The sequence below is a fragment of the Plectropomus leopardus genome, chromosome 14 (assembly GCF_008729295.1).
Source record: "Plectropomus leopardus isolate mb chromosome 14, YSFRI_Pleo_2.0, whole genome shotgun sequence".
Taxonomy (NCBI): Eukaryota; Metazoa; Chordata; class Actinopteri; order Perciformes; family Serranidae; genus Plectropomus; species Plectropomus leopardus.
Genome location: NC_056476.1, coordinates 8,345,863 through 8,359,214, shown reverse-complemented (window position 1 = coordinate 8,359,214; position 13,352 = coordinate 8,345,863). Strand labels below are relative to the sequence as shown.

At 38.6% G+C, this 13,352-nt stretch overlaps 2 protein-coding genes across 3 annotated transcripts in view; one reads left to right on the top strand and one right to left on the bottom strand.

The window, feature by feature from the left end:
- The window catches only part of mta1 (metastasis associated 1), a 149,531-nt gene that overhangs the window by 28,488 nt on the left and 107,691 nt on the right, over positions 1-13,352 (top strand). The gene's annotated exons all lie outside the window — the stretch shown is intronic.
- Positions 1-13,352, bottom strand: part of crip2 (cysteine-rich protein 2) — a 33,243-nt gene that overhangs the window by 2,224 nt on the left and 17,667 nt on the right. Inside the window, exons 2-6 of the mRNA XM_042501275.1 lie at positions 9,515-9,609; positions 3,171-3,228; positions 2,236-2,367; positions 1,079-1,147; positions 867-961 (exon numbers count right to left, since the gene is read on the bottom strand). Coding sequence (XP_042357209.1) covers positions 867-961; positions 1,079-1,147; positions 2,236-2,367; positions 3,171-3,228; positions 9,515-9,609 — 449 coding nt within the window. The remainder of the gene's footprint in view (positions 1-866; positions 962-1,078; positions 1,148-2,235; positions 2,368-3,170; positions 3,229-9,514; positions 9,610-13,352) is intronic.

Here is a 13,352-nt window from a genome sequence, read left to right as displayed (position 1 = left end):
AGATGTGGCAGTAAAAATTGAAGCCTATTTGAATGTGTGATTGTCTGACCCCGAGCAAGACCGAGGTGCGGTCGAATCCTATTTACTCTGTAAAGGTGGTTTTAACTTTTAGACCTGGGAGTAACCAGAGCTGCAACTATTGATGAATTATATGGAAGATTAATCTTCTAATTTCTTTCTTGAGTAATCATTTTGTCAAGAAAATGTCAGAAACAGTATAATTCCCAGAACTCGGTCTTCAAATGGTATTCCTTATCTGACCAAGAGTCCAAAAATCGAAAGCTGCTCACTTTATTATCATCTATTACAAAGAAAAGCAAAAAATTCTTAAATTTATAAAGCACAAAACCAGCATATGTTTGGTGTTTTCACTTATTAAAACGATTATTCCATTACCAAAATAGCTGCAAATCAATTATCTATTGATCTCGGTACACTTTAATGTAGTCCAATACAACAGCTCTGCCACAATATCTTTCTTAATGAGGCCAATGATGTTCATTTTCTAGTGACAATGCCATAAATGTGTAAATTAAATTATATGATTATTGTACAAGTCAGAGTTAAAGGTATTGTTGTTCTGACTACAGTATATTAAGAGGTGTTTCTATTTTTGGGGGGCTTACTGTTTAATGACATGACAGAAAGCAGAATATTAGATTCACCTCTGAATATAATCATGATATAATGCCAGTATAACCAGTGCACCATCATCACGAACGATGACCTCAACACATATAATTGACAAACACCTTTATTGTTGCGTATTATAGACATCATCAAAGCAGACTTTGGTAGTCTGTCTTTCCATTTAATTCTACTCCTCTTTCTTCTTTTCCCTGTTTTTCCCATCTCTTTTTTCTCACCTCTGCGTGGCTGCCAGGAGCCAGAGTCTTGCTGCACCTCTCACAGCGCAGACAGGGTCGATGCCAGTCTTTCCCCAGTGACGTCACCTTCTCAGCTATCGTGACACACACACACACCTGTGAGACATCATGGCAACCACTTTGCAGGTTCACACCTTTTTCTCCAACCTTTATCACCCCCGCACCTTGTTTCCTGGAAGTGTGGAACTTACCAAAATACACCTTCTTGTTGCACCGGGGACACAGATTGGCCTCGCCAGAAAAGGTGGTGATGCTGCCAGCTGTTAAAACATTATACACACATTATAATGCTAGAAAGGCAAGAGAAAACATCCAATAAATGACCACTAGTCTTTCCAGTTGGGTGTGAAATCCAGTGTAGAAGTACTAAACTGATTTTATATGTTTCAAGAGGGAGTTGTTGAGTAAAGTGGACAATTTTGCCAATTTAAAATATTCTCAGGTGCCAAGTTAAAACACTTCATTCACTCCCTCTTAAAAGAACCAATCATGTTTAGAGAAAATGTAGTGTTGTTCAGGGGACTGCAGGTGGAGCCAAAAGGCAGAGACACCGGTTTGGTTTAATTCTGCATAAGATAACACACTTTTCCATAGATACACAAAAAAAAAAACAAATAAAAGCTCAAAGACTAAATCATATGTAAACTTCAACACGCAGAAACTCAAACCAAACCAAATAAAACTAGCTAAAACTGGCATATAAGTGTTATGCATAAAACTGAAGCCTGAAACAAGATAAAAACACAAAAAGTTAAAATGATTTTTATTACATTTCAACTAAAAGTTGTAATTCCGAAGTATGCATAATAAATATTTGTATAAAATACAAAAAGACATTTCACCCATCTCTCTTCGTTCCATTTAATTAAATAAAACGTTTTTACACCTGTTTTTAAAAACTGTAAAAGCTTCAGAAGATCTCACATCATCTGCCCCCAGTTCTAGCCAACACGGAAATGTTTTAGAGCCAGAAAGGTTACAAAATCCCTAATTGTTGGTGAGTTTTTTTTGGCTTCAGCAACCAAATAAGTGGAAAGCTGCCACTAACTGAAAACTGCACAGTGGAGATAAATCGACGAAAAACATCCGTTAAAATGATTTTGCTCCTGCTGACTGCAATTTCCTAGAAAACATACACACCCTATCTAACACGTCTGAGAAAATCCTCCTTAAGTCCCAAAAGACTTTGAGTATCGTGTTCTTATCACTGGCTCAGCAGCAGCTTTCCTTCTGACCTAAAACACCAAAATCTTAAGGGACATACGCCCCTATCGACTATCTTTTTCTCCCCCAGTCAACACTTGCTGACTTTTAGTAGATACGGTATGAATGCACACTTCTCATTTACCTTTTGATGCTGGCTTGGGGGCGAACACTCGCTTCTCTTCAGCTTTGGGGGCCGAATCCACAGTAGTGGGAGATGGGTTGTTGTTGGCTGGAGTGTCATACACATAAGAGCCGGCTCCACCGATATTCACACCTGAAAAATGTACATTAGAGTAGATGAAAAAATACTAGTGACTAAAAAGAGAAAGGAGAAAATATAGGAATATATTAAAAATACTACAGTTGACTTTGCCCACAGAAGACTAAAAAAATGTTGAATAAAATAAATACAATATATTATGCATTTTTTTATATAAATAAATATTTAAATGAATGAAAAATAAAAGAGCTAGAATTAATACAGAAAGAAAAATCTACATACAAAAGTAAATAAAAAATAAATATAGAAAGTAAGTAACACATATATAAATACATTTTTATAAATCAAAATAAGGTTGAAAAAATACTGAATTAATACCAAAATACATTTAATATTAATGAAAAAAGTTTAATTTTTAAATAAACTTTAAGATTAAATTAAACAATGAACTGATTGAATAAATAAATAAGTAATCCCAGAATAAAAATATTGAAGCTAGTTACCAACCCTACATACATAAATAAATAAATGTAATTTTATAAAATGTTGAAATAATTTACAGACATTTATTCATTCATTACATTATGTATTGATGAATAAGCAATTTTGAAGCATCTACACAAAAAATGTATTTAACTTATTTAAAGCAGATAAAAGTCTCACTGAGATTCAAATCTATTTTTCAAGAGAGGACAGGGCAACATAAAAACATTGTTACCATAACAAATAGAAACAAAAAAACAACCTAAAAGATCCATTTGAATTGCAATAATAGTGTATAGACAAAGTTTAATTAAGATGCATAAACAGTGTTAATGTGATGTGGTTTACGTTGAATAAAAGTACATGTACTTTACCTTTTGGCCCAAAGAGGGCAGCGTAGCACGGTTTGTGGCAGTAGGGCCGTCCATCGTGCTGTTGGAGACAGAAAAAGGCACAAATATTACAAAACGACTCAATGGGCATGTAAAGATTTAAAAAAAAAAAAAAAAAAAGGATGACGCAAATGGGAAAATGCAACCATGAAATGTGTGTGCAGTCATATTTTCACGCTTTTCTATGACATCATATATTTTGGTTTTGGGGAGGAGATGGAGAGATTGTATCCTAAAATGGAGATGAGCCTCTTTTTTTCCATTTCAACACATAATAACGACGCTGGCTGTATCCAGGGAACAGGATCTGTTGATGGATTTAGCGCCACACTTCAGTGTCTGTGTCCCCATGAAGGTCTGCTACTTGAGGGGTCAGTCTATGACATAGAAGGCCTTTCGCTGATGCATGCTGGGAATGTGGTGGTCATTGCGTGAGCATGTGATCAGCTCGGGTAGAGGATCAGGGCGACCACTGGTCCAGATCCTAATGCCCATAGAAGAGAAGAACCAAGAGAATGCAGCAGGCATGGCGCCAGACCTCGGGTGGCCAGGGGAAAAAACTGGCATTAAACAAGCGACATACTACCTACAATCCCCTCTACTTTGGCCACATGAGCTTCTTCTCCTCAGAGATGGCGTGGCAGGAAAAGAAAGGATTGTTCTTCCGCCTTTAATAATGAATTAACCGTGACGGGATCAGCTACTGTTAGCTCCTCTCACACTTCCTGTTTGACTTTTATGAGATCCGTGAAGGTCGAGGCGGCACTGCAGAGCCGTGACTAAGCACTGATGACTTTCTCAGGATGGGACACACTGGGCTTCATTGTCAAGTGAACCGAGTGGCCGTCTGCTGTACAGTATCACTGTGGCTCTGACTGTGAGGCAGAGGGACCCTAAAAATGGATTAACCATCGCTGCTCAGCCCACTCTCTTCCCAGCAGCTCACTTCCCACATCCTGACATTTAAATCTGTTTTCTCCATCTCTTCTTCGCTGACCTCATCTTCATCTTAATCTCCATGCCCTGTCTCACTCACTCTGCTTGGCTTTAGTACCTTTACGAGAGATGGAGGTTGTTTAACTTTGACCACTTGGCTGTTTTTGTGCTGCTATTTTCTTCCTTTATTTACAGACTTATAGTAAAGTCACTACATGTCTCAACAGGCAGCTGTTTCAGAAAGAGTTAGGCTTTTTAAAGATTATTATTATTAGATTATTTCCTTCCAGATATTTATTTATTTTTTTTTTTAGGCCTACAGAAGTGAAAATATCTAGTTTATTTCACAAGAAAAACATATTTCAATAAAGGGGAACTTCGCCAACTTTATATATTATTATTTATTATTATTATATATTTTTATATAAGACACACCAAACCACACTAAAACATTTTTTTTTACCTTTCAGTGTTGTGACAATGCTGGTTAACGTGTTAAGGTTTAGGCACAAAAACACTGGGTAAGGGTTAGGAAAAGATCGTGTTTTGGCTTAGAATACCACTTTTATCACCACAAACACAGCTGGACACCCCAGTGTCAGTTAAAAAATACCAACTTTTGTTTCCACAAACACAGCTGGACATGTCCTAATGTCTCGTTAAAATAATTTCCAACTTTTGTCCTCACCACTAGACATGTCTGCCATTATGCCTAGGTGTCACACTGTCCATCCTGATGAGAAAGTCAGCTGTTGTACACATGACCTGACCTACATCACTTTAGAAATTTTGATATGATATGTATGAAACATACAAATGCACATATCTGTTGTTTGCAGAAATGTACAATGCAAACATTTTTACTCTGGCGACTGGACCGGACACCATCAGTGCCATGTCTGTACGTTCTGATTTTACTGGGTTATGACTCTGAGAAAGCCTGCAACTAACCCTTTGAAACCTGAGCAATTTGGTTTGATTTCTTGCACAAAAAAAATGGGAGAAGGCAATGAGGAACTAGACAAGACATGTCATAAAAATTTGCCAAAAATAAGGAAAAAGTTACAAGAAAATAACCTGAAAAAGCAGAAAAAAGGAGTAAAAAGAAAACAAAATTACTCAAAAAAGTGCTGAAAAAGGAAAAAAGGCATATGTATGCATTTCTTTCTGTAACACAGTTTTAGATACATAATTATAATAACTATAACCAGTTTCCTTTTTTTTTTTTTTTTTTTTAATTTTCACCCTTTTTAAAAAAAAACTGATTTTCTGGTCATTTTCACCTTTTATTAACTTCTTGCCAAATTGCTCACTGACTCTCTTCCAAGTGTTTTTGAAGGAAATCAAACCAATTTGTTTGCAAAGGGTTGAGCAGCTTGTAAAAGGCAACTGAAATCAGCGTAAGAAAACTGATGTCAATCCAGGTCTCAGCGGGTTAAACACAATCCCGATGAACACTTGTCACCTTGTCTTCTTGTCTTTTGAAGCCTGGCTCTCTGCCACCAGCCTCAGGAAGCTGCTGCCCTCATTCGGCCCGCAAACGACAGGACACAGTGGCCCAAGACTCCTTTTAAAGAAGCAGTCAGATTTGCTCTGAGGGTCGTAACCTTTTGCATACCAGCCCCAAGATGACATCAAACACCCTCCCCACAAAACCACAGTCCCTTTACATGCTCTCGTTTTTTTTATCTGTCTCTCAGCCTCCCTCTGTTTCCATGACGATGATCGAGTATTGAGTTTTTGCCTACTAAAGTCAGGCTCATGGCACGGTGCTGCAGCCCAGGGCGGGATTTGGATGCTGGCCATAGAGGGAGAGAGACAGAGAGAGGATGGTGGGCCGAGAGAGAGAGCGCGGGCCTCAGAGAGATTGTGTGACTACATTACTGTAATCATGCAGAGATTAAACAGCAGAGCAGCATCCTTTGGGGTCTGCAGGGAAATTGCTTGTGTGTACAAAGACTCTGAGATCACGTCCTCTTTGTGTTAAGAAAAGAGCGGGAGACTCACCCCTGCACAGAGAGAGAGGGTGAGAATTGATTCGTCGGCTGGGTCATGAAAGGCAGAGGCAAAAGAGGCATGATAAGAAAATCTCTATTTATGTTGAGATGTGATACTGTGGCGTGATTATGCAACAGAGAGGAAAAAGGCAACTCATCCTGTAACGCTAAGGGGGTTAATGTCGACTCATATTGACAGATGCTGCCAGACACACACAACAAGGCAGGAAAAAGGCATGCACTCAGCAATTTCCTGTGCAAAAAATGCACAAGTTGAAGTGAAATGAAAGGACTCCACGACTCTAAACAACCGGACTTTGACACTATTGTTCATATATCCATTGACTTTGTATTGAGTGAAGGTGCCTGCTTGTGTTTTCCGTTTGCTAGCAAACAACAGAAAAATACCTAAAAGCTGCTTTGTGTTGGTATGCACCACCAAAACTGTGAAGAACACAGAACTAAGTTTTTATAAGCTGTTTAATGAAAAAAAAAAAACTTTTAAAAGGGACAAATGTGGATACAGAAGTGAGGAATCAGCTTTCTGGTTATGACGTGCTGCGCTCCATCTCTATGTATGCTTGTATGATGTTTTTTTCCTGTCACAGCCTTCTTCTTTTTTTGTCTCTGTGCATTGTAGATACTAACATATTGACAGTAGAAGGACATGCATTTCTCTGTCATTGATATTTTCATAGTTATGTGGTTGGACTGGTCATCAGTCACTTGTATGCTGTCATTTTGGCTTCTGACAGCTGTCAGCGAGCTGTCATGCTGTCAACTGTTTGTCAATGCAGTCAATGCCACGGATCTTCCGCTGTGCAGAGGATTGTGGGTCAGAACAGCCAGAAAGTATGCTGGCTTGCATTCTGCAAAATGCGACTACACGCAGAAGAACGTCCTGGTATTTTTGGTATACTGCATTTGACATAGTACGTATCATGACATACAAAATCTTCTTATGGCATACCTATGGTATGTATGGTATGTGGGTATTTAGACACACAGTATGGGTCAGGCTCATTAAGGTTGAGGAGAAAACTACATTTTTAAGGTTGTTAAAACGTGTGGCTGTGGGACTGTAAAAACGACACTATGACGGTGACTGTGTGAGACGCTTAATTTTTTCCATTCCCAAAACTGGAAAAATTACAGTGGTTTGTTTTTTGTCATATCTCTAGCTAGCTAATATATATCTACATCAGCCTGATGTCAGGTCACCTATGTCAGTGTGGTAACTTTAAAGAGAATTGGAAAAGGACATAGCTTGGTTTCTGGTATACTTTTAAGATGATTTTATAAGCCAGATCAAGAATAATGCTCCTTTGTTAATATTATCTCTGTAGAGCTACATAGAATCAGTTAGCTGTAGTCCTTGCTGTCGGCTTCTTGAAACTATATTATGTATAGCTTACCAGTTACAGTAGTTGACAAACTAGACCTGCATGTGGTCCCTACATCACCAAGAGTCGAGATCCTACGCATATGTCAAGAGATTTTCAGTAAAAAACTTAGACCCTATGCTTGTGTATAGACCAATAACTTATCCTAGTTTTAAACACTGAAACAGGTCAGTGTCAAACGCTTTCCTAAAAGCATAAACAGGCCACACAGTTAGCCTTTTTCATCAAGGATCCCCTGTGGAGACAATCTGTCAATAAGTCAATACCTGACCAGGCAGCACTGGCTTCCCCTTGTTAGATTTCACAATAACAGTCAATGAACTGTAAAGAAAAAATAACAAAACAGTGGCACGGAGTTTGTTGGCCTTTGACCCCGTTTGATCAACACGACTGACCTGATATTTTATAAAAGAAAAACAACACAGCTGCCAAAAATAGAAGTTGCATTAACAGAGAAAAGCCCATAAAGTCAGTTCAGAAGAGCCATTTGGTGGACACGTTCAGTCTCAGTGCTTCACAGCATCACTGAGTGCATATAATGCGAGCATGAATGGTCTCAGTGGGAAGTGAACTCCTTCCCCAGGCGATGTCAGTGACGTGCTCCGTGCACACAGATACTATACAGGCCACAAAGAGTCCATAACAGTCACTGCCCCAGTTACAGAGTGAAAACCCATATCTCTCTATTCCTGTTTTTCCTTAAAAATGTCACCATTCATTTGCACTGTTAATGGGCCGACTGTTTAAAACCGCTGCTGAAGTGCCTTTAAGCAACAATCTGAACCGTTAAATCACTTTAAATGAATCTCTTTGGGTTTTGGACTGTTGGTTGGACATAACAAGTCATTTGAAGCCGTCGCCTTGGGAAACTGATATGCACTTTCACCATCTTTGTCATTGTTTTGTATTAAACAGCTGATTGGTCACTAAAAAAGAATAGACATGTTATTACAATTAACTGCTATTGAAAATAGTTTTCATTTGCCGGCTTTTTCTTCACAAATTATCATATAACACCCAAACACTGCACTAATCCATGTTCCTGAGAACATTTTAGGCAAAATTGTGCAACACAGTAACAGAATCGTGGTTTATATTTGATCAGTAGCGCCTAGTTTTACCGTTTCGTCTCAAAATTTTCAGACTTCTTTTACACAATGGAGGAAACAGTATGGCACCCACTTCCTGTTCTCAAACTTGTGTAATACAGATAAATAGGGCTCCAAAATCTGTTTTTAAAGACATTTTAGGTGATAAATAGACAATGCAATAACAGAGTCTTGGTTTATATTTGATCGGCAGTTTCTAGTTATATAATTTGATCTGAGTTTGAGAGAGGGAGAGAGACGCAGCTCTCTCTCAATCTGCTTTCACATAGTTTGTGTCAGGGTTTTGGCAGGCGGATGAAAATGCAGAGCTATAATCTGAAGTTCAAGTAACGGCCTTAGAGTTAGTGAAAATTTGAGCTTAGAGACAAGGAGGGAGATCTGGATGCTGGTAAGATGGAGTAAAGTTAACCACAGTTCATTGACACGTACTACCCACATAATTTTGACACAAAGCTGGTTGTAAATCAGCAAAGTATCCCTTTAGTTAAAAGTACATCAATATAAGAAAGAAAATGTACTTTTAGTCATTAATAATGGCACCATTTGCATCCCTATTACTGATGCATTATTGCAAAAGAAGCATTTCGATAGTCATTATTTAACTGCTGAAGTGGAACAAAAGTTTCCATTTTTTTTACAGTGGTAGTTTAATTTGCAACAATAAATCTTATTTAATTAATTGATCATATGTTGTGTGTATGTATGTAAAATCTTTTTAAAAAATAAGTAAGTAAAGCTTTGAAGTACAATATTTACGTCTGAAATGTTGTTGGTTATTAGTTTAAAGGCATGAAATTAAATTACTACAGTGTGTATCAGATGCCTTTGATGGCAGCACTGAGAGGACAGTATTGTACTGTTAGTGGTGGCGTCTCACTGACCTCAGCGTGGCCTCCAGCATTCAGGAGCTTGTTGCATCGGTCACACTTAAGACACAACTTGTGCCAGTCCTTTCCCAGTGATGACACCTTTTCAGCTGCACATGAAAGACAAAAGACAGGGACAGAAGCATGAGCGCAAACACTGACATAAAGCAGTATTTATACACGTTACTATGAACAACAGCCATCAATTGTGTCATGCTTTGTACGTGTTATAATGTGGCGTTCAATCGCTCATCGCAGAGAGGAATGACGTCCCCTCATTGCTTCACTCTCCAGAATAATGATAATCTTGTACTGTATCTCTGAGCTGTGGAGTCCTCCTTGGGGGAAATCCTGTCAGCGAGCCAAATGAGTGACTGAGTGGGGGTGGGGGATACTGGGAATGCCTGTGTACCACCACAGGATGCGGCGATGATGTCATTGCGGGATAGACAGACAGTGGCGTGAGTCCCAGTCCAGCTGGAGCAGCGGGGGGTGCCCACATCTAACCCAGATCCTTTGTGTTGACCCTCCAAACATACACACACCCCTCCCCCAGTTTACAGTATACCCATCCTGCTGCAGACGGCCCTTCAACCCCATTTCCGTCCCCTTTCTCTCCCAGACAGACGAGGGACCCTAATTATACCCTTTCCAATAATAAATCTCCGCTGCTTGAACACAATGGGCCCTAAGGAGTCGTGCAGGCAGCAGAGGAAACACCTTCTCTTATCAAGGCAGGGCACAAATAGCCGGATACTGGAGTCTGTTTCCTACATAGCCTCGGTCAAAAAACACACAAACATATAAGGCATGTATGCGGACATACAGACGATTACTTCCTCCTTCTAGCTGCTTTCCCATGTGTACCATAACCTGTGAAAAGTGCCATCACATTCCTGCGTCAGCGTCACGTCAGGAAACAAGTTCAATCAGACATCAGAGACTGAGAGTGAACAGTATGGAATTTAAATAACATGTCTAAAAAAACACAAGAAAAAATGTCACAAACAAGACTGCATGGACGTCACGAAAAAGAACGTGAATTTTATAGCTTCCTGCATTACAACAGGTTTTCTTCATTATAAAAATGGTAATTATTCTGACCTCAGTTATGGGGAAAGTAGCAGCTTTTGTTCCTTTTATGGATTGTGTGCATTCTTGTTATGCATATTTTTTTCACCTCTTGACCAAATTAATTGCCTTCTTTCGGTCATAAACTTAATTTAACTTGATGTGAAAATGATGTTATGGGTATTAAGCATAGGAAAATGCTTCAAGAGATCTGACTATTCCCTGCAGAGGTTTCTGTTTACTCTCCAATCAGTTTTTCCTGTCCATGACAAAAACACTGAGACAAATGGTCAACAACAAGGCCTAGGAGGACAACTGGGGGTGGGGACGGGGTGCTGTGACCTCCCATCAACACTTGAGAGCACAGGAATGCTGACTTGGACATATAGCAAACTGCTGGAAAGGTTAAATCACTCTTAATCAGAGTTAAAAGCTGGCAATAAATTGTTCTTTAAAATCAATAATCTGCTTTTAAATCAGGAGATAATCACAAAATCTTTAGACATAACCACCAGAGATAATAGGACACAAGCATTTTTGCTTCAGTTTCAACTGACACAACTATTTAAAGTCGAGTTATGCTCGAACAGAACCAGTCTGTACATTGAGCTGTCCAACCATGTCAGAAATCATTATTTTATAGTTGGCTCCACTGGAATTGATGATACACTATATCGTTTAAATACAAGGATAACGTCACATTTTCATAAAGTATCTACTAAAAGTAATTGCTTATGTTTACATGCACAATATTCTGTTATTATTCTGAATAAGACAATATTCTGAAGTTGACATATAAACACCATATTACATTTGAATATTACAAATTAGGCCTTTTTCAGAATGTAGCATTTTCTGAAGACATGTAAGATACTTTTATAATATTTGAATCAGGAGCAATTTTGGTTATGTATACAGCGCATTCAGAATATACGTCTTAATTTGGGTTTTTACAGCTGTTTGGGACAAATGGCCTCTTTTTTGTTTACGGTCAGCTCTGTGATACATGTACACAAACAAACTAACCAATAGCTGGTATTTGGCCCACATTTATGGGTGGAGAGAAAAACATGCCTACTCTTAAACATTATAACAGACTTAATCTCTATAAACAGACATCCTCATATTTATGCAGAATCTGTAGGCAACAGAACAAGATTTTGGTCTAAGAATTGTTCAGGTTTCTGTTGGTGGTCTGAGTAGTATTGACAATCACATTTGAGCAGCAGGCAGACAGTCCAGTTTGGAGACGCGGAACATATTGGCCCAAAATAGATTTAGGAATCCCTTGGCTATCATCTGGCGACAAGTTAACTTTATATTCATTTTTTAATATATGTGTAATTTATTTGCAGATATGTGTTTATACAGATTAGTTGAAATGACCTGAGGAGGCATGGAAGAGGAAGTCTTAGCCTGGATATCCGCTGACTAAATTGGATCAGGCTGAAATATTGTCCCTCGCCCCCAGAGGCCTTATTGTCATCAGACAATAACCAATGGATTCCAAGATTATGAAAGACTTGAATATCAACAGTCTTTCAAATCTTGTAACACAGTTTTTTAGATATGCTCAAATATCGTTACACCGGTCTTTTCGACAAATCCACTACCGGAGGTAAATAAAAAAAATAATAAACAAGAATATTAGTGGAATATTCATTTTCATTAGTCATGTAAACAGCTCAATACTAATCGGTTATAGTCTTGCACTTGTTTTTTCACATGAAAGTGACAGAAATGGTTATGTCATTTTTATTTTTTTTTAAAGGCCAGAAAATTAAAAAAAAGTACTGAGAGAGAAGTTCAAACCCTGGCTCCTTTCTCATCTCCTCACAACCTGCCAAAGACAGCGTAAAATGCATGAACATCATGAACGTCATATTGCCATTTTCTTTTAAATTAAACCTTTAAAACACTTTAAGACAATGTTTAGAGAAAGAGCACAAACTGAACCAGAAGGAGCTTAACCTGTCTGCTCTTGAGTTTCAGTGCGTGTGATTTATTTCCTCCTAAATCTGAGGATACCCACATACATCCTGACACCTCTACAGTGCTAAAAATACTGCAAGTGTGTCTTCAACGTTATGTTAGGTATTCTGTGTGTGTGTGTTCCTGTAATTGACTAAAGCATCGACAGACAGAAGTCAGTGTATGAATGGGCACAGACGTCAGAGTCTAACAAGTATGTCCTCATTCCTCTGTCTGTGTGTAGTAACAAAGTCCACTGTCTAACAGCTCCCAGTTTTAAAGGCCACTTGTTATTATAAGAGGGGTGAGCCTGTCTGTCTGTATTATGTGTTGTGGGAGTTATAGAGTGGGGGGAGGTGGAGGGAATCTGCTACAGGCCCAGATGTTTATACCCCCCACCCCCACCTTAGAAAGGGAGCATCTGTAACTAAAGGCAGTTTCCCCTCTGAGATCAATAAAGTATTTCTGATTCTCATTCAGCCTCTATCCTTATTATCCTTCACTCTGTATAGTAGTAATACTTTATTTGCAACCTGTGGGCCAAATCAGATAGGGTGCCTGGGTGGCCCCCCAGCCATTTTAAAATTCACTATATATATATATAGATATGTATAAAAGTATATATATATATATATATNTTTCTGATTCTCATTCAGCCTCTACCCTTATTATCCTTCACTCTGTATAGTAGTAATACTTTATTTGCAACCTGTGGGCCAAATCAGATAGGGTGCCTGGGTGGCCCCCAGGTTGCAAATAAAGTATTACTACTATACAGAGTGAAGGATAATAAGGATAGAGGCTGAATGAG